We start from the raw sequence: 26,151 nt of genomic DNA on the forward strand, positions 1-26,151 counted from the left end.
TGAGCAAAACACAATGACTCCTATTCTGGATCAGCTTTTACAGTCCCCACCCTGGAGGTCTTTCTCTGTTATCTCCAACTCTTTCTTACTTCTCTACAACATCTGGGAAGCTCTCCTGAGGCCCCAGAAATAAGCACTCGCTATACATCCTGTTTCTCCACCCCCCATGACATATTGTAATGAATACAGAAAACACATGCTCCAGTATAATTTGTTATCTCATGCAGAGCCATTAGCATCAGCTTCCTTCCCTGGATGGACTCAAGTCAAGCTCAGAGACAAGTTTTCCAGGTTGCACATGCCACATGTCTCCTTGTTCCTTCCTTCCCTCTCCTCCCATTAGGGACTATCCTTCCTGATTACCAAGCTCAAGGAAAAAAGAGCCAAACTTAGGAGATCCCCTGAGACACTGATCTGCCTGTCCTATAATGCAAAGCAGCTTATTAGAGTCATTTGAACAACTCAAAAGCCATATAAAACCAACACAGATTTCACTCATTCCCACCAGCACAACAGCACCTTGTGATTCCGGGTAATAAAAAGGTAACGGTGCCGACGGGACAGAGTTTGGAAGTTCTCCAGCCTGTCTCAGCTGAGGACCAGAGGGATTACTCAGGGCTCTCATAGCTTAGCACCAGACACTGCAGGTACGAGGGATGGGGGAGAAGGATGGAAATCACCTACTCTGCAAACTCAAGGGATAACTTCACGGTGAACCCAACAGATTCATATACTGTGCACAAGGAAACTGAGCTTTGACACGCTGGTCAACATGCTTCCTGTCCTCTTTTTTTTGCCAGAAGCTACAAAAACTGCTAATCTCTTCCAGTTCTAGCTCCAGTGGCTGCTGGCTCTCTCATGCAGGCAGAACAGGTTCAGTGCTTTCAGCTCTCGAGGTCAATAGATCAAGACAGTGGCCAGGACACACGACAACACAAGAGTTTCCAAAGCTGGGATATTCTCTGGCTCTTGTGAGCTGGTTTTATTGAGCACACAGGAAAAGCCTTCCTAATACAGGGAAGCTCCTGGTGAAATCAGAGTGGTTGGTAACTTCCTGCTTTCCTCTCTCATCCCCAAGTCTGAAGCCCACCAGGGGTGGTGGGAGACCCACTGACCTCCCCAGGCTTTGGCACAAAGTCTCAGCACAAAGGGCCGATGGGGATGGAGTTTTGGAAGCATGAAGGTGGCTAACAGATCCCAGGACACAACAAAGCACTTGGAGCATTTGCATACAAATGCTCTTTGCTTGCTTATTGCTTCATCTGCTGCTTGTAAGTCTTTTTAACACACCCTTTAATTTTGTTATTACAAAAAAGAGTGCATGCAAACAACTGCCTGAAGTGAACCCAAGAAGGGAATAATCCATTAAACCACTGTACTTATATTCAAAAAAGTGTTAGAAACCCCCCCTTTGAGGGGAAAAGGGGAAAACCCTTAGGATTCAGGGAACTGCTGCAAATACACAGCCCTGAGTTACATGAGCTGGAAGGTAGAATTCAAAATGCAAATGTTCATATTAAAACAAACTGCTAATTAAGAGCAGGCTCCATTATAGAGATTATACATCTTTAAAGACTCTACCAGACATGCACAAGTTCCAGGGAAATCCTCCCAGTCTGAACCCGTTTTGTCCTTCTTGTCCTCCCTGACCCTCGTGGCCATTACACAGCTCCAATGTTTAGTCTAGAAAATTCAGGGCCAGCCTTTGAGGGGAGCCATGAGAAAGGAGCAGCCGTGGCAGGGCCAAGTGACACTGTGCCCTGTCCCCTGCGCGGGCAAGGACCCCGTGAGCAGCTCCAGCAGAGATCCAGCCCCGATTCCCAGGCCTCCAACGGGCTCCTCTGTCTATTCAGCACCATGAGAGCCACAAAAATAATTCACTCAAAAAAATGCCAAAAGTGACCTTGTCTAAGGATTATCTGCAAAATCTCCCCCATCTCATTTTTAACGAAACAGAAGTATTTTCAATAGTAGCAATGTCAGGGTTTGGGCCAGATAAACAAGCTACAGAGAGTGAGTGCTGAGTTCCATGGATGCAGACTGGCATGAAATTAGGAAAAAAGTGCAGAAACGACCTGTCAGATTTTAACCCTGGAGAAATAAACTCCAATGTTGATGCAAGAAAAAAGTATTTCTCAAGGCATGGCCTCATATCATTCCCATTATTTGCCTTCCTATTGCCACCTGTTATTTTGAGAACTGTTTAAATAAAAGAGACACAGAACCAGACTATCATACGTGACATTATTTCTCTAGCACTAAAAATGGCTTTTAAAAATATACAGTTAATCCAGTGCAGAGCAACTTGATTTACTGAAATAACTTGACAGCCTGAGCTCTGAGAGATTTTACTAAACTTCAGAGATTACCTTGCTGTTGAACATTGGGTCCAGACCTCTGTACTCACACCCAAGACCAGGTGGACATCTTCTAAAGACACACTGGGTTGCTCTTCAGAACTTCTCTTTCAAGACAATCTACTGAAAGGGAAAAAATAAAGACTTGCCACATTATCCTGAGTTGTATTAACTAAGAAAAACTGTTGGTATCAGTAATAGCTCAGCAGAATGAGTTATGGAGAGCAAAGTCTGAATATCCAGTGCAACCCACAAAGAGTTGGGCAGCCTGAACTGTGTGACAGCAGCACACAACACCAGCACCAAAATGAGCAGCTCAGTGCCAAAGTTATCAGGGAAAGGGGATTTATTTAAAAATTGTATCTTGCACAACTAAAATGACAATGTGCCAATTGTTTTCTTCTGCACTGAATCACTTTCAAAAGAAATCACAGCCCGAGCCTACTCTTAATCTCATCTCTGTCTTTCATATTGCTTAACAAATAGGACTCGGCTTGAGACAATATTTTTTAATCACCTTTTTTAAAGCCTCTGATTACCCTACAGAAGATGAAAAATGCAGAAACAGCTTTTCCTTTCTAGCCCTCAGAGAAGGTGTTTTAGGATGGGAAGGGGAAGAAGAAAGCAGGGCTCAAACACCCATCAAGGTGCACACATGGAAACCCTGAGGCGTGAAGTGACTTCCCTTCGCACACTCATGGGTCCTCTTGGGGGAAAAAAAATCTGGCTGGATTTAAAGCCTTACATTAAGAAAACCCAAAGTTTTTCAGCTGAAGGAACCAGTATCTTTGCTCTACAATAGTAACAAAATGTCCCATAGTAAGAGAGCGTAGACAATGGAGGCTCTTTGGGGCAAGAACAGATTTACGCTGAATTCAGAACAACACTTGCAAACCTGGCGGTAACTTAAATGTTAACTTTTTGACAAGGGCAAGCAGAGTTTCTTCTGGCATAAAAAGCCCGGTGGTGCAATCAGTGATGGTCTGTTCAGGCAGATGCACCTACTCTACATTCATATCGTAGCTACAGAAGCGCTGCTCTTGGTTTCAGCACCACACACGTTTTCACATCATGCTGAGCACAGAGAACAGCCACTCTGCTCCTGAAACACAGGCAGCACAGGGCTGAACAGACACGTTTTCGTCTCTGTATCTGCTGGAGACTTTTGTTCTGAGTGATGCTGCTTCAAAGGAGAAAAAAGAAGTCTTTCTTCTGAGTACATACAATCGCCATTGAACACACTGTCAAAAATAAAGGCTGGATGTACAAATTCTTACTTAGAAGAGCATCAGAAATTTTGTGAAGGCACAAGGAAATAAGTCATCACATTCAGCCGGTTCCTTGTTCTCTCACCTCCAAATAGAGAAAAGCAGATTTCTGTTGGCTTTTTTTTTTTTTTCAATTAGCTTACAGTAATTTTCCTTGTATGGTAGAGATTCCTACTATTACAGCTATTGAGGACTCGAATTCCGCAGCATACCCCCAAGAGTGAGTAATGGTCTCATTTTCCATCTGCAATACTGTGTAAGAGCCAAGGGCAACCCATTGACACCGGAGTATTTGGACCATGAGTTTCAGTTTTGCCTTCTGCTCTTGTCAAAGGCCACTGCTGAAAGCCTCCAAACAGGACTTCATAAAAGCAGCTTTTCAAGGTTCAATAGAAATTCAAATTAACTTATTTCCTTTGTCATGGATTTCTGAGTCATCTTTTCCAAGGGAGGGGAGAGGAAATATAATCAGAGAAGGGAATTATTCCTATTCTACAAGAGGGAGCAGATCTACACCAGTCATCCTTTATCTTGTCATCTTCCTGACCACAGTATTGTGAAAAGCCCACAAGCAGAAATGGCAACAAACATCAATGAAATACTGTGCTCTTTATATCATTAAGTCCTGCCATGAGGAGGAAGGGAACCCATCGCATCTTTCAACCCTGCCTTTGTTGCTCCCACCACACTTGCTGGAAGGGACAGCACACAAAATGTTATGCAAAACCAAGTCATTATTCCTGGGAGTTTAGGAAGAAGAATTCATTACGTGGCAGAAAACTTTCATTTCAGTGTGCCTTTGTTGACTGAGCTATAAAAGCCGAAAGAATCTGCCACAAGACCACAACTGATCTGTGGAGGGGGAAACAAAGAGTCCTGCTCCCCCTTCCCATCAACTTCTTCACTGAGTACACCAAGTTCCCAAGACAGGAAAGTTGGAAGCATAGGGAGATGGGGGATGGAGTTGAGTGAAGGTTGTACCTAGTCCTGGGTCTTACCAACATGTCAAAAGGTGTTCATGCCAAAGGGTGAGGTCACAACCTCCAAAACAACTTGGTGCTCCTCTGCAACAGGTGATGAAGCTGTTCTACACTGAAACAGGAGTTATCATTACAGCTTTTGAGCTTATCCATTTAAGAAACATCTTCTGGGAAACTGTGTATCTGGGACCTGGCTACCATCACACCAGACATCGGAAAACTAAAATGCTTTCTAGTGAGAGTTCAAGCAAATACCTAAAACCCAAACCTGTCCCTTTTTTCAGCAAGTGAAAGGAAGACCCATTCAAGTCTCTAATCTGCATTTTTCCTTCCCTTTCCATCTAAAAGAAGGAGCATTTTGCTGCAAAGGTGTCAAGCGATATGAATCATCTTTAAGGCATTCAGTTTAATTAGACAAGGATAAGGGGATTTAAATGACATCACTGAAATCTCGTTCTCTGCATGAACCTCTGTCATGAGGCAGAGGAGTGGAATCAGTAAAAGTGAAAAAGCGATGGTTTCGTTAAGCTTATTTGTTACAGCCACTGCTCTTGAACAAAGTGGTTTTTATGGCCGTGAACCTCCGTAGGAGCAGAAGTCGAGGTCAGGATGGCAATCCATCATTTTGGGGGAAGAACTGTACTGTAACCTCACATCTGTGCACGGCACGAATAAGAGGCAGCTGTGAGGAGCCACTTCGAGAATTAATGCTACTTAAAATCACGATGTCTCTGTGCTGTGGGATGTTCTGGTAAGGCAGATGAGTCAGGGGAACTTCAGCGAGCGTCGGCTCATCTCCTGCCCTTGGAACAGATCCTGCTGCCAGAGATGGACAGACAGCTGTGGAGCCGTATCCCGACCTCATTTACGCTAGAATAAAACCCTGAGTTTCTTAATAGTACATAAAACAGTCATTCAGGGTTTTAATTCAAAGTGGATTTTTTTTGATGCAGAATAGTTGACTTTGCTGATGCTGTAATTTATGTGGGGAAAGGAGATTGGAGAGGACATGGACAAGGACAGGAAACTAAGAGAGATGAAGCTTCAAGCTGTGCATTTTCCTCTGTGGGGACAGAAAATGGCAGCACCTAATTGCTGTCTCAATTCAACATCAGGCCAGCTTTATGGTTCAACCAGAGTGTTTCCCCCAGCACCAGCTCTGAGTATGGCTCTAAAGCAAGGAAAAATTTATTGGGTGAGGAAGTAGAGCAACCACCAAGGTTTCTGCAAGGGCACTTCTGCTTGGTGCACTTGATGCTCTCTTCACCCTGAAGGGGAAAAAAAACTCCAAGCAAACACCCAAACCCAAAGGTCACGCATTTTTTGTGTTCTCTGCTGGGCAGCCAAGTGGTATTGCTGCTTTTCACAACCAAGAGAACCCTCCAAAGAAGGTTTGGGTTTATAGTGCCTTGTCAGAATCAGCCTCAGTAAAGAACTGGTGGGTCTGTACCATGCACATACCCAAAAAAGAGCGTGGCACGAGAGATGACAGATGACAGCAACAAAACCAGTGTGGGGACTGTGGGGAACTCTCAGGCTGATTTTAAAGAGGAAGTCTGAATAGGAATCATTTACTACTCCCATGATTACACAAGAAAATGATATCATCAGCAGGATGAAAGACTGTACAGAGAGACAGTAACATTCATTACTTCCCAGCTGAAATCAGGACTCAACCTGGAAACAAAAGCTTCAGCTCCTCTGCGGTTGGGTAATTAAATACAGAAGGGGCTGAACAGAAAAGGCTTTTCATTTGCCACTACACAGACCCTAAAGGTGCATTCAAACTTCTCCCCTGAAGCTGAACTTTCATCCAGTTTTCAGGATAAATTATTTGGCTCAAGTAGATGGAAGTCTGAACTTCCCTTCTGGTCTTCCGTCACCCACTGAAGAAACAGGACTTGTCACCATTCCCATAGTACTTTTGGCTGCTCAGAGTCAGGCTTATGCCAGTTTTGGAGGTTTAGAGCAGCATTTTTGTCTGTCCAACAGCCTTGTCCACAGCAGAAGGGCCTGGGGAGGTGAAGTGTGGCACTTTTGCTGGAGGAAAGAGCAATTCCTACTTGCTGACTCCGAGCCTTTGTAGTGCAACGTACCAAGTATTACACAGTCCAGATGTAGCTCCTAACAATGACAACCAAATTCTCACTGGAGGGATAGTTTTGCATGGCATAATTCACTACAAGTGAAAGCTGTGCGAGCCAAGAGAAAGATATAATCTAATTATTTCTGGTTTCTCAGGGCTGAAGGTGAGTGGGAAATTTAAAATCAAACAAAGACACATTGCTCAACATGGAATGCTGCAATATAAAGAAGTGAAAATTAAGGCCCTGCACAAAACATGTCAATTTTCAATAGATATGGCACTAACATATATTAATATTTCTGACAAGCCAAGAATGTCAGATTTCTAAGCACAATATGAATCACATTAGAATTAAGAACAGCTGAGCCTGCACAACAGATTATACAAGTATTTATGAAGCACAGGAAATACTCAAAGCCAGCAAGTTCAGCTGTATATACCAATATAACTAATAACTGTTAGGCTACATCTATCTGCTAAAAAGCCACTTTATTGACATGGTAACTACAAATTACTGAAGTACTGGATAAGACATTGAACATATGGGCAAAATATAGGGGGCACTAAAAATGCCCTTTAAAACAAGGGGTCTACTGTCATTAAAAGCTGTACTCTTATCAAGACTGAAGGAAGATCAATGAATTGTGAAAGCACTTCAAGTTTTCTTTGCTCAAAATGGCAGATTTCAAAAATTTTGGCAAAATGTCTTGAGGAGAAAAATAATCAGTGTTGTACTCAGGCTTGGGAAGAAGAAAACACAAACCACAAGGCTCAATCTGCAGCAAAGGGCATCTGAAGCTATTTATCAGATAAGACTGAAACTGTCCCTATGTGGGCATCTTTCAAAGAATCATTAAAGTGTTTTCTACTATTAGTTGAAAACAACTGACAAGACTCCTAAAAAAGCCCCTTAATTTAATTTACTTGGACATGAACAAGTTAAAAGCAGAGTTACAGGATATAGTACCAATAATGCAGGTATGTCACTACAAGATTTTGCTTTGCCCTTAAACAGTTTGATTCATTAAAAGAGCAACTAGTTGTGATGAGGAAGAAATTTGCTAAGTGTTAGAGTCTTAAAAAAAACATAAGATAAATCAGTGATCTGGAATGAAACATCGGGACTGAAGTCAGTGAAAATGCAGGGTAAGGTATTTTGGTTTTATGAAAAAAAAAAGTATTGAGTCTTTAGCCAAGTAAACAGATTAAAATAAAATAAAAACAAAGTATTAGGAGTCCTGAGCAGTTCCACAAAAACTCGCATTGCATTAGATTTTTTCATGTAGACACCACTACATCCACTAGGGATGGTTTCTTTTGGAGCAAGGAATGTCTCATCATTCCCTGTCCTCCTCAGTGAGCTGGTGTGGAAGACAGGCTGTGAAGAGGAAGAGCAAGTCAGCACTGATATGAAAGACAAGAACTGGAAGGAGGTGGGTGCCCATGGAATCAGAGGATGGTTTGGGTTGGAAGGGACTTCAAAGCTCAACCCATTCCACCCCCCCTGCCATCCAAGGCTGCTCCAAGCCCCATCCAACGTGGCCTTGGACACTTCCAAGGACATGGTATCTAAATACAAACACACCAGAGCTGCAGGTAAGGTGCCCATGGAACCAGAAGAGGCCAGAATTAGTTTTCCCAGGTAGATTGCAGGTGAGCAGGAACAAAAAAGCCCCACGAGCTTCAGTCATTTGTTCACAAGAACAAGAGACTGCTCTGAAGGAACCTGCTTTGAAGGACTTCCAGGGTCAGCCTGGGAGATTGTGTAACAGCTTTGTTGTGCTCTCTGTCTGTGGTACAATTTTAACAAACCTGTAATCACAGCACTAAGAGGTGGGAATGCAAGTGCAAATCCCCATCCCTTAATTGCTTTGCCTGGTTCAGAGTGGGAACTTTAATTCAAGTCTTCCACTCATCAGGAGGGTGCCTGAACCATCAGAAAACACAGTGGTTTTTTTCTGGCTCACTAACCATTAAATAGCTCACACAAAGTCAAAAAGGAACAGACTCAAATACTCACACAGATTATTTTATATTAAGGACATTCAAACTTCTGAGCCCAACAACCCACATACCAAACATTTCTGTAAGATCAAAAGCCATGTTTTCTGCTCTCTCTCACACACAATCCCACACACATGTAAACTTCAGCTTCTTACCAAACATCCTGATCCCTTTATTTTCAGACTGACTGCTCTCTAAAAATTATCTGGTTTTGCTTTCTAGCAGCTATATTAAAACCTATTACGAGATGAGCAACATCCAGAGAGCCAGGGGATGGATCTCAAGTTGAGCTGCTTGAGACAGGCACAGCTTGGAAGTCACATGTCCATAACCCACATCCTGCAGTTGGGCACTCTGAGGTTTAAAACTCAAGCACTTGGGTGAAGCTGAATCTAAATTTCTATGATTCTTTGAAAATGCAATAGCCAGGTAGGAACAAATGAGAACCTAAAAATCACATAAAATTGGCTTGTAACTGGTCAGGACACAGACATGTAACATTTTCCAGCATCACTTTAGGCTTTGACTTATCATGGACAAGGGCAGCTTTGACTGTTCCAGCCCACAGATGCTACTCAAACTCACCATCTTGTATTTTAAACACATTGTGAATGTAGATTGCAAGCAAGAATCCACTCACCAAAGAAGAACCTGTTGCTATCTTAAAATATACAAAATTTAATCTCTAATGGCTTTAAAATTAATTAAGCCTTTAAAATAAAATCAATTTACATTTCATTGCAAATCTACTTTAATCTGCTGTATTAGAAAATAAGCAGATAAATTAGGTTACTCAAGATATGGAATGGACCATCAAACTGAAATGTCTCCCACCAATTCTGGACTAGATATCAAAGTATTTAAGCAACTCTATCAAAGAGGCCATGCTTTTAGGGAGAAAAAAAAAATTGTCTACTGGTTGCCTATAAAGTTGGCCCCAACCACGGAATCCCTCCTACTGCTCCTTCACAAAGTGTTCTGCAAATACCTTCCAAAAATACTCTCCTCATTAGGCCATAAAACAAGGAGCAGGACTGCAAGCTGGCCAACCAAATCAATTAGTTGCTCTTTCACACTAGATTAAATGTTGAGTAACCACCACCTTCAGAGGAGTTAGAACAGTGTAAGTCAGAAATGAGGACAGAATTTAGCAGAACACTTCCATTAATTTCTAGTTAATTGTGACAGAACACAAGATGATCTGATGTATTTGCAGCGTATTCAGACTGCAAGTAAACCCTATTTTTGCAAGTCAGAATAAGAAGAGTTATGGCCAATTTTGTGCTCTTTGTAACAAAGAATAGATGCTCTTTGCTGTGGATCAGTTACTTACAGACCTAAATTCTCTGCTAAAAGCATTTCCCCTTGTATAACCTACTGCCTATAAGCTTGATTTTCATTCACCTTTCCCAGACCTTTTAGGGGTATTTCATGGATGCTGAGGAGTCTGCAAAAGCACTGCAACAGATCCAGTCCAAGTGTGGGAAATACTGACCCTGCAGCACCATCACTCTCAAACACACTTGTTTTAAGTCTACACAAACTGCACCACACAGAGAAACCTGCCCGGAGAAGGCACAGAAACTCTTTCAGACCCTTCACAAGCACCTCTGTGCCAAACATCCTCCTTGCAAACATGAAGACATTCAAAACTTACCTGGGACCCCACAAACAGCCGTCGGCAGCACCGGAGATCCCAGATGTGGAGGAAACAGCTGGAGCTCCGACTTCTTCACGAGACAGCTGGAGATTTCCCAATAAAAGCCAAGGCAGCTTTCGATCCCAACTTTTTGCTGTTCCAGCTGCATGTTGTGGTTCCCTGGGGAATGCACTGGCTGAAGAATTCCTGGTAGCATGGTTTCATGGAGCAATGTATATGTCTGCTTTGTTTCTTATTGCCATGGGATTAAATCACATGTTGGGCTCTACTCTGGCTCATGACATTAAGTCAAGAAGTAGAATCACAGAGAAGAGATTCAATATGCCAGTGATAAAGAACAAAATTTAGCCTTTCAATACTATTCCAGTTTCAAAGAAACCACCACCTTTGAGGTGGTGGTGACCACAACCAAAGTAGGGGGAGAGACTAGAGGAAAGAGAATTTATATGTTTCACTATAAATTTTGGGGAAAGACAGGGTAGAGCCTGTTCTTTGCTCTGATAATGTCTCTTTCAAAGGTACAAATCTTCTTCTTACTATGGTAAAAAAGGCCCCCATGTTTTGCCATATAAAATAAGTACACTTTCCTATCACCCACTTCTAGCAATAGAGACTGTGTATCCTAAACACATCATTTGTCAACAGCTTGTAAATCAGGTTTTTCTAAATGGGAGCATTAGTCATTAATTGTTTTAAACTTAACAGGTGAACACTCAAAACAGGAAATATGATACATAAACAGGAACAAAGTCTTTAGCACAGCATTCAGTAAATAGACCAGCTAAAGCCTGACCAGTGTGTTAGTAACAACCATCCACAGCTCTAAACACAACTGGTGGATGGACAGTGAACGTTCTCCCCGTGGTGTTTGTGTAGTTTTGCTACTGAGCAATGAAAAACATCATTTTTTTCCCTATTACCCTTTAGCAGCAATGTCTTTAAATCCAGTCTCCTTCCACTCCCAATTTTTAGGATCCAAAACCTTACTGCAACTTTTGGTTGTGCATTGCTCTCATGACTAAAACCGAATGTTCCAGTTAAAATTTGTGTGCCAGGAATATTCATGTGCATCCCCTTTATCTAACTTTTATAAGTAGTAAACAGACACCAAAATATGACCTCTGTTTGGTCCATTTTTGTATCTTAGTCAGTACATGAGCTTGAGGAAAAAGGTGAACCTGTCAGAAAACCCTGAAGTGGCTGAGCTGGAACCTGAGCAGGGCAAACCCAACCACTCCTAGTAAGGACCAGTTTGTTCCCCCTTCCAAAGCCCAGCTCTAGAGTGGGTTTTGTTTTACTGTGAGGGTGGGGAGGCCCTGGCACAGGTTGCCCAGAGAAACTGTGGCTGCCCCATCCCTGGAAGTGTCAAAGGCCAGGTTGGACGGGGCTTGGAGCAACCCAGGATAGTGGAAGGTGTCCCTGCCCATGGCAGGAGGTGGAACAGGATGAGCTTTAAGATCCCTTCCAACCCAAACCATTCCATGATTTTTATGCTCATATTTACTGGTAGAAAGTCACCTCACAGTTCATGAGACAACTCCCATTTGTGGGGGCAAATTTGAGTCCCAAACACCTGCCCAAAATCCGTAACACTGGAGAAGGGAACAGGAGCAGAAGAGAGAGACAAACATTGAGAGAAAAGGTGTAAAGTGGTATTATGTTATTAAAACATTACATTAGAAATAAACAGAACATAAACCAAAAATAGGTTTTAACCAGGTTTAACTTTTTTCTTTTTTCTTTCTTTTTTTTTTTTTTAAATTCAAATTGACCCAAAGCAAAAAACTTACATTGCAAAGGAAGAACAAAATACATGATGGTATCAGTAACACAGAGTTATGGAAGCTGGACTTGTGGGCAGGTTTTTCATCCAGCCCAGCCCACCCTGGTAAACACACCACATATTTTCTTTTGCCTCTGGGTATTTATCTGATGAGTTCGTCCAGATGTGGTTCTCCTATGATTGCCAACCAGAGCCAGAAAACTGAATTTTCCACGCTATTTCAAGGAAGCCAGAGTTATTCCAAGCATGAGTGATAATGAATTTAAAAAAAAAAAAAAGAAAACAAACTCAAAACAAAACAAAACAAAAAAAACCACTCGAGCTTTTCAAACTAACAAGTATTGTCTATAATGTAAATAGTTTAGAAATATGGTAATTAAATAATCTAAAAAACACTCTTACTCTGCTGTACATTTATAAACATAAATATTTACAAAAACTTTCTGCTTTGTTTTAAAGGATGAGGTTTGCAGTTTGTTAATGATCAGAGTCTTTTACTCATATTGATTCTTTGGTGTGTTTGCCAATTTTTTAAGGTTTATTAAAAGTGTTCAACCGTGAATTTCAAGGTAACGGAACGAGGCTACATCACAAGTCCATGTTATGCACTTTTCCTTCCACATTCTAGTCCAAATGAAAAACAAAGCTCAGTTTGTCCTTCAAACTATTTGTGCACAACACTGAAAATAATAATAATAAAAAAAAAAAGGACCAAATTCCCTATTAATGAAATTTGGATAGGATTATCAATGAATAATCCCACTTCCTTTGCACTTGAGCACATGGATAACTGAAGATAGAGAGCAGGACTATCAGTATTTTCAGAGACACGTGTGCTGAGGTGCTTTGTAGAATTAAGGTGAGAAACCAGCTACAAGAGATGGCTTAGCATTGTAAAAAAGGGTGAGGGCTTCCCTCCACCTCGGGGAGAGGAGGGGATGAAAACTCATTTAAAAGAAAGGCTTTTTACTGGCCTGAAACATTTGTGTGTTCCCTTTAGATGTCAGTTTACTTAAAAGAAATAACAAAAAAACAAACCTCAAACAATAAATAATGGAATTACACATTTCTTCATTAAATAGCATTCTTGTTACCAACAAAGTCTTCCATAATTTTCTTCAGTCACAGCAACAGACAGAACAAATAATTTGCCTTAATATAGACTGCAACTAAAATATACTCTAGATTACCTTAGAAAATATGACTGTAAAAATTCAGTGGGGAAGAATATTGGTTTGAGACCAACTCACAAATGTAGTGAACAATACCAAGTTTGCTTTTCGTTTTTGTTTTTAAAGAAAGCAATTTTAAAATCCTAATCTCATGTCACAAAACAGAAGATTTATGCTTTAAACCTGCCAGTGTGTCCTGTCTCAGCCCTGGAGAGCTCGACCATCAGAAGGGCTCGACCTTTTCTGCTTCAACGGGAGCCAACAGACACCACCACACACAAGAGCTCTTCCACTCCACCCACACCCTCAGGTTGTCCCTGCCACGGTGCCACCCCCAGAGACACAACCTGGAGGAAGCTCCACAAAGCTCTACAACCTGGTGTGTGGCTGGACTTGCTCGTTCCAGCTGCTGAGACAAGAACTTTCGGTCGCTGCTCCAGCAGACTGGACTTGAACCCACACAAGCTGGAGATAAAAAGGTTCAACATCCCATCACCAATCCTCTGAGCCATGAATCTCCAAAATCCCTTATTGTTTGGAAACCTGATGCAATGCCAGGCACAATGGGGAGGGATAATCCTCCTTGCTTGCCACAGTTCCGGTGCATCCATCAGCATGATGAACATGAGGTTCGTGTTCAAGGAGCTGCACTCTGGGGTTAGGAGGTGTTAAAAGGAACTAGCACAGTTAAAATAATGTGAGTATACCTGCTTCACCTTGCTTTTCCTATTTTTAATATTGAATATTTTGGAAGTGGCAGCGTGAAATTTAAAAGCCACCACTGTTCCTTTCATCTCCCGCTTCCACTGGTGTATCTGGTACAAAAACACTCCTGATATTTGAGAGGCTTTTTTGGATGCCAAAAGAAAGGTAGAGGACACTGGCAAGAACCTTATGATGACTCTGTAATGCCTTGAAAATAAAGACAGTGAAAGAACTGCACATCTTGGCCCAATCTTCTTTCGATCAACAAACTGATTTTTTTTTTTCCTATGATCAGAAACAAAAACTCTTTAACAGCTCTTTGAATACCTAGTATGAAAACCACATTCAGCAGCCAGATTTCAGTACTCCTTTCAGATTAATTGTACAATTTAAACTTCCAATGTGAATGGGGCTTTTCTTTTTAATGCACATGTAAAATCTTAATAACTTCTGTGCACTTCCCACTCTCTAAACCTGAAACAATTTCAGAGCAACCAAAAAAAGAAAAATCCATCACTGCTTTTAAAACAAAAGAGTTTGGCCAATTTCTTTTTTTTTTTTTTTTTTTAAGTGGACACAATTTGGCTGAGAACCCGTAGATAAAATTCCAACTGAAAGTGAAATAAAGCAGGTTATACATTCATGAAATCCAGGGAGTAATAATGAACAGCAACTGCTGCATCACTTCTGTAATGTCACATCAACACTACAGTGAGGCAGCAGCTCCTGTTCTCTCAAATAATGCACTGAGACTAAATGGGGAATAGTGGGGGAATCACACATAAAGGGAAAATACATCAGAGAGATTATTGCACAGGAGGCACTGTATGAGCAACAGAATACATTGGCTTCAAAAAAATCTAAATTTGTTTCCTCTTAAGTTAATGTAAAAAATACAGAGGTTATGCCCCTCTGTAGTGTACTGTCACTGGTAAAAACAGACTTACAAACAGCCACCCATTTAACAGGGAATGTAAGGAAAGAGGGTCTGAATTTTATGGGCATCCCAAGCAGAGTAATTAGGAAAAAAATAATAAAAAAAGCCAATGTATAGACCCTCAAATTGAACAGGGTAACTGCATTTTTTCCTTCCATTTCCAAATTATATTCATACAGTACCCGAGGACATGTCGATTATAACTCTTCCCTCTGTCCTGCAAAAACATACACCTGGCAGAGACAAGGGGCCCAACAGACAGGGCTCTGGAGGTCCTTCTGTATCCTTTTGCAGGACTGGTGCCTTGATTTCCAAACTTTTATTTTCTTGAATCACTGCTCAGCATCCAACTCAAACCAACCACTTCCCTCGAGGGGCCGCCTTCCATCCCCACTGCAAGGCTGCACAGGTAAGGTGAGAACAAACAGAAAACCAACAGCAAGTTTTAAAATGCAACATTGTATAGAAAGCTTGGACCTTGTAAACCTGGACCAAGAAACCAAAAATTAAGACCTTCTAGCGTGTGGTATAAAAAACCCAAGGAAGTGTATACCTGCCTTCTGACTTCACAGAAAAATCAGAATTTGCATAGGATATACTTTGTGCAAGGCAACAAGCCTCTTCAGTATCTGGAATATAACTAAACTTGCTCAGAGTTCTTCTCTTCATGGATATCAGATATCATCAAATTTGTGTTTTAAGTAGTCTTTCATGACCTTGGCAATGGGTAGGTCATCAAGTAGTTTGAGGTTTTGAAGGCCTATACACTGACGGATTTTAATTCGGCATAGATCTTGCAAGTTCCTGGGCTGTCCTGAAAAAGACAAAAGGAACACATAAAAGTAAAAGGACTGCACTTCAAACATACTTCAAGACATCAGTAAAATCACTGGGGATTGCTGTTTTCTAAGAGGGAGAGGGAAGGGAAAAATTACCAGAGAGAAAGGATGGGAATTAATAGCTTCTAATGAACTCAGTGAAATCAAGGGATGAATCCTACAGGCATTTTTACATGCACACAATTTTACTGATGCCAGTGTAAAGTGAGATTATCCATATGAGGATTCCCACCAGGTGGCAACATATGCTTATGCACTGCAGAACAGCATAACTCCTCCATTTAACTTTCTGTGGATTTTGTTTTCTATCCTTGTAACAGGGAGAAAAACCCTGTTCCCTTGTAACTCGGGGAAAAAAAAAAACCCTCAGTCTTGCTTTTCTCTCAAACAACGAGACAAAACCTTCTAAGTTCAACTGTAACAGGACTGGGAAGTTTCCTCAGAGAGTGAGGATTTATAAAAGTTACTCAAAGATCGCGTGGCAGAGTTTAAGATTGAGGGGGTTTTTTTTTCCCTTTTAATGAAAAGATGAAGCCTTCAGGCTTTGGATGCAGCCAAAACCTTATCAAACAAAGAGATGAAAATGTGAGTTAACCACTGTCCACAGAGGAAGAGCTTTACTGACATTACACAAACTTCAGCATTTCTGACAAGGATTTTCCAAAACAATCAGTTCTCTTTCAAACTCTTACCAGCAAAACTACTCAAACACCTTGAAAAACAGTTGGTTTTTGGTCTCCTATGCAAAGAAACATAAGAAAGGTTAATCTAGTCTTTTATCTGAATGCACCCAGCAACGGACCCAAGGCAGAAAGAAAAAGAGCAGAACAACAGACATTGAGAAATCCTGCCCCAATAAAACCTTCCAGCTTTCAGCACCGGTGCCTTTGGGCCTTCCTAACCCAGAGACTGCACACAGATCTATGTCTTTAATAGCTGTGAATAGCTTGCCCTTTGTAAATCTGCCTAACGTTTCTTGAACCCATTCATACTTTCAGTATCCAAAACATCCTGTGGCAACAAATTTCACAATATAATTAGGCGTTGGCTGGAAAACTACAAAGTAATTTTATTTATTTTAGATCTGCTTCCTGATGGCTTCGTTGCATGCCTGCCATTCTTGGAGCTACAAGAGAAATAATGAATAATTGTTCCCACGCCAGTCATGATTTACATACCTTTATATAAACCTCTGTCCTCCACTCATGCTCAGTACCTCTTCCCAAAGCTGAAAACTCCAGTTAATAACCCCAACACGGGAACCACTCCAAATCTCTGCCTGTCTTTGTGCTTTTTTCCCCTCATTCTGCCATAGCTTTTTTGGAGTTATTCCAGTAACACATCAAAGCTGTGCTAATCAATATTTTGATCATCCACTTAACAGTGTAAGCCTCTTTTCTCTTTATTTTTCTTTTCTCCAAGCCATGACACAGCTATGGCACCTGATGACTTTATTTTGACTTTGTCCAAGTCAAAATACTCAGTACCATGAATGACGTAGGTGCTTCTGTTGGCATCAAGATAATCTGCTGTCAACAGAGCAACTTACTTTGCTTTTTTATTATCTGTATAATAAGATATCTGTATAATCTGACAAGATATCTGTATTATAATATAATATAGTCAATGGTAAAAGGCTGCTTGCTTTTGCAGAGGCAGGCAGGTGATTTTATTGAGCTGACTGCTTGAATCAATCACTTCTTTAAAAAGCAGCAAGAAAACCAACAAGAGAGACTTTAAATAACTGTGATGGAGTCTCCAATTAGCTTTCCTGAGCTGCCACCAATTAAGCAGGACATTTTCCAGAGGAAATGCCTTCTGGACAGGGCTTGGTGCAGGTGGGCAGTGTTTGCTGTCAGCTCCCCTTCCCAAACCTGTTAAGAGGGGACAGGAGGGATTTTTCCCCCCAGAGCCCATCCCTTCTTCCATCCTCCTCCTCCTCCAGCAACAAACAATCTATCAGCTAAATAAGCACTGACATTATGGGTTTACTAAACTTTCCTGCTAAGCACAGAGTAGAGAGATTATGAAACTATTTCCTGTTTTCTACTTTGGGCATTTTGTCCAAGGTTTCAGTTACCCTTTGCAGCGAGTTCCTCCTGTTTTCCCCCTGCGTGGGTTCTCCTATAGAAATGGGCTGACAGACAGGTACACACCAGGATTTATCTTAAGCACTAAAATTATCTGAGGTAAGCCAGCAGAAGTAATGCATGAGAATAGTCTCTCTCAGTCTGCTTTTAAAGAAATTAGATTTGAAATTAAAGAACATGAAAATTTGAGTTTCCTTCACATAACTGAAAATACTTTTATTATAGTTATCATCACGATACCTAAATGTCAAATTTATTTTTAGTTATATCCTTCATGCAAGACTCAGAATACAGACCAATAATTACTTTGTTCACTGGTGGTTTCTTCTTAGCAATTTTTTTTTTCCACCTAAAGGAAAGAATTTAGACAACTTGGACAACAGCTGAGCGTTCAAGCTTCAGGGAAAGGAAAGTTACTTTTGGCAAGAAACCAAGCAGAGGAATCTTGATGGTGATAAATAAGTGGTTCTAATGCTTTAAATGTGAATGCAAACAGGGTTCAAGAAAGGATTCACCACTTCAAAAGTTAAGTGCAAACAGCAGCATTAGAAGTTAAAAAGGACTAGAGATCTATGTGCATTTTTTGTAGCAGAGTACACAATAAATCAGCTATGAGACACTGATTTCTGGTTTCAGAAATAAATGCCTTTTAATTAACACCCTACGGGTTGGTTGAGAACATAAAGGAACAGACAACTTAAAACACCCAGAAGAAATTGGTCATCAGTTAATTCAAAAAGACCCGATTATCAAATGTATGACATTTTCCCCTGATAAGCCTAAAAAATATTTCCTGGGAATGTGTTAACAATGGACATTTCCAGTGTTAAGCACCAGTTGCTACATCTAGTGGCTGTTGGTGTCTTAGGTCACGCCTTGCAAATTCCAGGGTTATTAATGCATTTGTGATTTATTAGAAACGGTGTCTGGAACACTTACTCATTCTTGGTTGCATCTGAATGAAAAAGAAAAAAAATAAAGGATTACAGACCCATGTCAGTGAACCTTAGTTTGGCAAATGAAAAATGTTATTAGTAATTTGGCAAAGTTAAAGACAAGTTAAATGATGAATAAAGTTCTGTTTAAAAACGATTAGGAAGTAGCAACTTTGGTTATATCCTGCATCACAAATGTGGGGAGTTATTTAGGGCAAATAAGCTGGAAAGGAAGAGAATTAAAAGTGAAAGGGACAAAAAACCCACAGGGACATGAAAAGTACCATTGACCTAATAACCACTATCATGCAAAACTGAGACATAAAACTACTGATCACCTTAAAAACACCCAACACATCCCTGAGCCATAAAGGGCCACCTTAGTCCTGTTACCCTGGTGGTTGTTGGGCTGTTACACAACCCCAGGTCCCTTCAGGGCACCAAACACCTGCTGGAGCTGGAAATTTACTGATGTGCTCACCAGAACATGAAATACTTCAGTCAATTTATTTTGCAAGCTTTATAGCAGTAATCGAACAAATTAAGAAGTATTAATTACTGGAAAAAAGATGCAGAGTTCATCTTTTGCCTCCCTCTGTGCTCTAATGGAAAGCTAAAATCCCCACCAGTGCATTTCTCGGGTACAGTGTCCCAAAAATGACAGAAGAGCTTCTTCCAAACACAAGAAAGGTAAAACAGAGTTACAGACTAAAGAGGAATTGGTTTTTTTTTTTTCCTATCTAGACTTGAGTATGTGTAAAATTTAAGCATTTTCCTAAATCAGTTCTTCAACTATGAGCCAAGTAAGTTCCTGAGCTTTTTTCCCCACTTAAATAATTAATAATTATTTTACTCCAATAATGAAATGAGCCTTTTAAGTTATTATAATAGATTCTTTTGCTGTACTGCTGGTAAAGCAATAGAAAAAAAAAAAAGCACATTTTAACAGCAAGGAATTATTACAATTAATCCAAATTTCCACTCAATACAACACTCCTTTCCTTTTTGCAGTTGCAAGATTCTTCTGCTTATTCCGTCTCAGAGGTTGCTGTTCTAGCCCAGAGACAGCCAAAACTTCCATTTAGGATTTATTACCTGTACAAAGAAGTCTGTCACTGTTAAAACTGCTCTGCAGCTGATGCAATTCCACCTGTGCCTGCCCGTTTTCCCTCCCCAAGAAATAAAACACTAACTCACCTCATAGGTCTAAATTTAAGGATCATTAAGGCATTTTAGACCTGACAACACTGAGTTTTGAGGACTTTCATCCGTGCTGTAAAGGTGGAAAGGGAGGAATCCCCACCCTTTTTCTCCACTCAAAATACAGAGCAAAACTCAAAGCAAAAATCACAGACTGACCTTTCTGTTACCCAAGAGAAAACTTGGGAATAACCAAAATTAATACACTGGAGGCTGCAAGAAGATCCTCTCTGATGTATTGTTCTAACTATTAAAAGAAAAGTACTTTTAAAGCAAACAATCAGTGTCATTGGTTTGAACTGGAGAGGCCGTTGGTGAAAAAATTAAAAAATGAAAAATAACATCAGTGACATATTTCAGAAACCGCCCACAGTTTTCTCTACAATATTAATGCATTTCTCTCAAAAAAGCTTACAGTGGTATTTCTCAAACTGAGCCTCTGCCCCCCCTGGGAATTGTGAAAGCCTGAAAACAGTAGCAAAAAACTGTTTGGTAGTTTCTTTTTAGCTACAAAGGAAATTTAAAAATAAAAGGTTTTTTTCCAACATTTTACAAAAAATGTTGAGACCAGGCTGATGTACTCTTGCAGCAGCTCAGGTCCCCCAGAAAATCAGAATGTATCTGCAGCTAAATCTTAAATCCACCCCTTATTTCACAGCGGCGAAGGAACACAGCATCAAATGGAGCTTGTTAGGGGGGTTTTTTTTGGGGGGGAGGAGGGAAATTAAAAAGATAATCAAACTTATCAACTAGAAACTCATATCCACCAGCCAACAAACACTCTGGGGAAGATGCACAGACAAACAGGATCACGGGCAGAGGATGGGATCACCTAGGGAATGGTTGTGGCTGAGCTGAACAGGAATTCAGCTGCTCACTGCAACAGGATAAAACCCTTTAGGGAATGCACTGGCTTGGACTCCGTAAAAAACAGCAGCAGCAGAACAATATTTGGTTTTCCAGCATTCCCAATGTCAGAAAAAGCTGATATCAAGAATGTATACATCTAAAAATATTAATATAAGGCATAAAGGGGTGAATGTAGAGAGAAAGAATTTCAGAGAGTGTTCATTGAGAAAGTGAATGAACTCCTCGAACCCGTATCCAGCTCCACAGGGCAAACAGAGATTTAATTCTTTTAAAATGGATATCATACAAGTAAAAGTTCTAATTTAATTTTGTGCTCAGTGTGCCTCTGTTAGAATGCCTGAGCCTGAAGTATGTTTTCATTGCTCTCTGAAAAATAATTCCCCACAGTGAGTTTTAGAGGTCTATTGAATTTCGATGTATCTGGCACAGAAAATACGTACTAAGGAGTGCATTTTGGACTGAAAATTTATATATGAAAAAGCAGAATGACAGTAAAGCTCAGTGTTATACTTAACAGGTGTATTTAGCAATGAAGATTATTTTTTTTTTAAATTTTTTAACATTGCTGTGAATTCGGTGTCACTGAAATTGCTTTGGAAATTCAGCGAAGAATTTCAATATCATAATGTTCACCCATTTTTAGCAGACAGTAAGTGCTCTGAACACCAAGACAGGCTTCAGATGCATTGTTATGCCATTTTTACATTATTTTTGCAGAGTACAGCACAGGTGTACAAGTGGGAGGGGAGCATGGCTGTACCTTAAATGCCACACATAAAAACATTTATTTCACTTTTTTTTTTCACATAGGCCTCTCAAAAAAATTCTTTCAAACTATATAACTGTCCATAGCTACACAAAGTGATTCAACTACTTAATATGAACAGTCAACTGCACTATGAGGTGGTAGAAAACTATAAAATAATCCCTTTATCCCCGTTCCCTGCGTAACTCTGGATGACAAAGCAAACCACAATCATTACTGCAAGATTTCCAGCAGCACCCAAGGAAAGAAGAAGTCAAAGCCTGTGATTCCAGGAAAGTTCTACATTTTAACAAACAGAAAAATACCATTTCCTTTGCAATTATCCACACAATAAAACATGGAGAAATCTACTATCACTAAGACACTTCCGTATCCATAAAAGTTTAAAATATGCAAAGAAACTTTTTTAAATGTTCTTCCAGATGAAGCAAGAAAAGTCTAGTGAAAACTTATCTTGATTTAGCAAAGGGAGAGAGAGAAAGAATGTACAAGGATTTCCTTAACAGGACTTCTGAGTTTTTTCTGCACATTTACAGTGCTACATAAATTTAAACACAAAATTACACTCTCTAGTCAGAGCCAAAGATCTGCCCTTTGAAAAATTAAAAAAAAAAAAGGAATGCAGCTGAAATATTTGTAGCTGAATTCACTGAGTGACCTTTAGATCTTGTTCCAGATCTGAAATGAGTTCTCTGATACCTGTTACCAACCTATTACACTGCTCTGCCCCGATCCATTTTCTGAGCTCTTTGCCTTGACACAGACACACAACTCGCCCAGCTCCTCATAGTCTGCACCCTTATCTGAACAGGGATTCGATTAAAGGAGAGCTATGGAGAGAGGGAAATTTCCAAGCTTTTTTTTAATTCCCTTTTTTAAGATCCCAACAGAATTTCTAGTACCTTAAAGCTCACTGAAGTATTTTTCTAACGCTCGCATTTTTCCTACCTCCCGCATTCTCTAAGTTTTAACATTCTCACATCCCATTCAACTTCAGCTGCAAAATATGTAATTTCATCCAGGATGACTGCACATTAATTCTGTAGATACATACACCACCAACAGAAGTCTCGATGTATCTCTATTTTCATATATATTTATACATGCATCTCTATTTTAATTTGCATTAGTGCATTCCAAACTTAACCCATTAACAACCCTGAAGAGGCAGGTTCAGACCACATGAATCTGAACATTGCACTGCTCCAAACCAATCCTTTATCAGATGGTCTCAAGTGCTATACTGTATATATATATATATATGCACACACACACATATATACAACCAACTATGGTGGTTGCCAATAAATGCTTTTTGGAGTAGAAAAGTGTAACACAGATAAGGAAAAGAAAAGTGATCCATAAAATCATATGAATATTTTTCATCTTCAATATTGTTTTTTTTTCCCACAGGGAGATTTTACTTATTGTTCTATTGTAAAAAAGAGAGAAGGGGGAAAAGAAAAATACACGAGTGACTGTCTGAACACCAAGTCAACAGCAGACTCATGATCAAAAGCTTTGCTGTTCCTAAATTCCAGCTGTGTGCTTAAATACTGAAACACAACTATAGAATAACTTCCTCTTGGAATTATTCTAGGAGCAAAGGAATCTCTACCTGTAACCAGGAAGAATATCAGACCTTCAGGGTCAAACCCCAAAATCCAATATCTTCTTGCAGACTCTTAGGGCCAATACTGAGTATTTCTGAGAGCTTGGTCTCTTGCCTGTCACTCCCAACGGGGGACCTGGGCTAAAGGCTGCCCTTATTACCGATTAAATACCTACCAAAACAAAAAGAAATTCACAGATGATGTTTTCTGAGGAACTGAAACTGTACAAATACGTTTTCCAAGTACAAAAAAATAGCCACTCACATCTTACATGCAGACTACTAAAGAGTATCCCATTTATATGCAGCATTCATCTGCTTTCACTTGAAGACAGATCAACTGTCATAATTAATATCTATTAATACTTAAGCTTAAAAATGTTAATCTACTGTAAAAATAAAAACTAGTTCCTGTTTTACTATCAAATACACTCTTCAAAACTTCAGATGCACATATAAAACTTTCAGCTATAGATTTCTATATTAAGCACTTAGTATAACGTTCAAATAAACAAACTAGAAATTCCCATTAAGCTCCATGACCCAGGCACTGTTACCAAACACAAAAGTGTTTCAGGAAGAATTCCAGGGGAAGAATTCCCTAAAAACTGTGTAAATTTTTCTTCTGGAAAATACATATTGCAATAGACTCATAAACAAGATTCTTCCCCAAAGTGCTACAGCACAAGATCTCAACAATTCCCTGTGCACAGTCAGGCTTAACTGGGAACTCCACTTCCAAATTCCCAGCTCGCTCTTTATCCATCTCATCTCTCATACAGCATCTTATTAAAGTAATTACTCATGAAAACCAGGGAAGACAGTGTTTGGGTATTTATAATAGGGGCAGCAGCAGAGTTTGTTTATAGCTGTTTGTAAACATATATTCATAATTATTTTGCTCAGAAGCACAGAGCTGGAGTGTTTTTGTCAGCACTGCTTTCCCAATTCTCCCTCCATTAGCACAAAACTGGGAGAGTTCCAACACTGTTACACTGGCCAGAAATTAAAGCCTCTTTTTTTGTAGCAGAATCTACTTCTCATTTAACGTTAAACCCTTAAGGTATGGAATCTGAAAACTGAAAGTTACAGCACCCCTTCCCATTAGTCTTTAGACATCAAGGAAACAGGGAAGCAGCCTAAGCCTTCACGGTTACTGATACATCCCAAGACTGGGAAAAATTTCAAGTCTGGATATTATATCATCTCTAAAATCCCTGACAGTGCTCCAAAAAGAGGCTCCCAAAAAGGAAACCCGAAAGAAATGTGTTTGAATGAGAAGGGGCGGAAAAAATTAAACTAAAAATCTATTAATCGCTTGCATTTCTTATTATCAACTTCCACCTTTCCAAAAATCCAATTTCACGTATGAGCAAAACCAACACCACCAACCATGAAGACAAAAATGAAATTCCAAATGCTCATTTGTGTCAGCTACTGACAACAGATCTCAGCTGATTCACTTCCAGCCCACACTGACTTTCAGCTTCTTTACAGACTATATAGTTGCCTAATTCTCATTTTTAAAAAAATACAACATCCAAAAAAATAGAAGGAGTTTCAGGGGGGAAAATAGGGCTACATGAAATACCCCATCCTCTGTAGTGCAAAGATCATTCTAGCTGGATAATAATTTATCAAGCCATCTTAACATGTTTGAATTGGCAAACTCTGCTAAATGCTAATCAGCAATTCCTGAATGCTTTAGGCAGTACTATAATTATGAAACACTATTACAGCATTCCATGTTGAGAGAGGAAGAGAAAACTTACAGTTGATCTAGTACACCAAAAACTACTCATCAAAAGTGACCTGAATATGAGGAGCCTAATACTTATTTCTAAGTATCAGAAGCCATAACAAGTTAAAATCTCTCGTATTTCAAAGACATCAACAAAATCAAATCAAAGCTACACAGCACATGAAACCCCTTCAAGTTGCAGGGATGAACTATGGCATTTTGTTGTCTGGTTTAGGGAAGGGAAGGAGAGAGAATGTGGGAGAACACAAAGCAGCCAAAGCTCTTTCCTGCCCTCCTCGTAGTGCAGAGGGAAAAGCCAGCAACTGCGGGGGATTTGCATGGCAATAAAACAACAAAAGACACCAAAAAACCCTAAACAAACAAGAAAACAAACCCCAAACATCTCACGTGCTAAGGCCACTAATAAAATGAGATTTTACAGTTCACTCTTTTTAAAACGAATGCTTCCTGTAGATATTTAAACAAAAATAATTAAATGAAATATACTTAACACCAGCACCTTTGCCGAGGAAAGGATTCCCAGTATCACAATCCCTTCACCTTCCCAGAAATTTTCTAGTGCACTTAAATAGCATCAAGGGGCAGAGAGCAAGCATTTTTTTTTTTTTTCTGGGGCTAAATTCAAAGAAGGCTTTTAAGAGGACATTGTGTCCTGTGATTAACTTCTCTTACATACATACTTGTCACTTCTTGTAAGAAATCCAGACAGGGTCGGCTACTTCCAGAAATACTTATTGAAACAGCCAGTGGGGTCTGTCCTTCATAGTTCCTTGTGTTAGTGTCTGCTCCGTAATTATACAACATTTGTGCACAAAGCACATCATCTCTAAGAGCAGACAAGTGTAAGGGTGTCTGTCCATCTTCCAAGCGACCCAAGTTTGTGTCGGCCCCTCTCTGGAGGAACATTCGGCAGTAGGAGTGATTGCTTTTGATCACAGCGTATCGCAACAGGAAACCGTTCTGAATGTCGATGTTGGCATTGTGATCCAGGAGGATTTTCACACAGCTTGACCTCTCCCGGATAATGGCCAGCTGGAGTGGGGTAGTACCTTTATCGCTGAGCGGATCAACCTCAGCCTTGAACTCCAGGAGGAGCCTGACAAAGGAGTCCCTGCCGTAGTGGGC

At 40.1% G+C, this 26,151-nt stretch overlaps 1 protein-coding gene and 1 long non-coding RNA gene across 3 annotated transcripts in view; one reads left to right on the forward strand and one right to left on the reverse strand.

The window, feature by feature from the left end:
• Positions 1 to 6,034: 6,034 nt before the first annotated feature.
• Positions 6,035 to 10,456, forward strand: LOC113947770. 2 transcript variants are annotated; one of them, XR_003527851.1, is made up of 4 exons: positions 6,035 to 6,381; positions 8,049 to 8,124; positions 8,918 to 9,124; positions 10,109 to 10,456. It is a non-coding gene; the product is annotated as an uncharacterized LOC113947770 (long non-coding RNA). The 2 variants fall into 2 exon arrangements; XR_003527850.1 differs by having other exon boundaries at positions 6,035 to 6,316.
• A 1,529-nt stretch (positions 10,457 to 11,985) lies between these two features.
• Positions 11,986 to 26,151, reverse strand: part of ASB7 (ankyrin repeat and SOCS box containing 7) — a 30,605-nt gene continuing 16,439 nt past the window's right edge. The window contains exons 4-5 of the mRNA XM_027644543.1: positions 25,707 to 26,151; positions 11,986 to 15,766 (exon numbers count right to left, since the gene is read on the reverse strand). Coding sequence (XP_027500344.1) covers positions 15,627 to 15,766; positions 25,707 to 26,151 — 585 coding nt within the window. The 3' untranslated portion in view covers positions 11,986 to 15,626. The remainder of the gene's footprint in view (positions 15,767 to 25,706) is intronic.

The sequence above is a fragment of the Corapipo altera genome, unplaced genomic scaffold (genome assembly GCF_003945725.1).
Source record: "Corapipo altera isolate COAL_440 unplaced genomic scaffold, ASM394572v1 50, whole genome shotgun sequence".
Taxonomy (NCBI): domain Eukaryota; kingdom Metazoa; phylum Chordata; class Aves; order Passeriformes; family Pipridae; genus Corapipo; species Corapipo altera.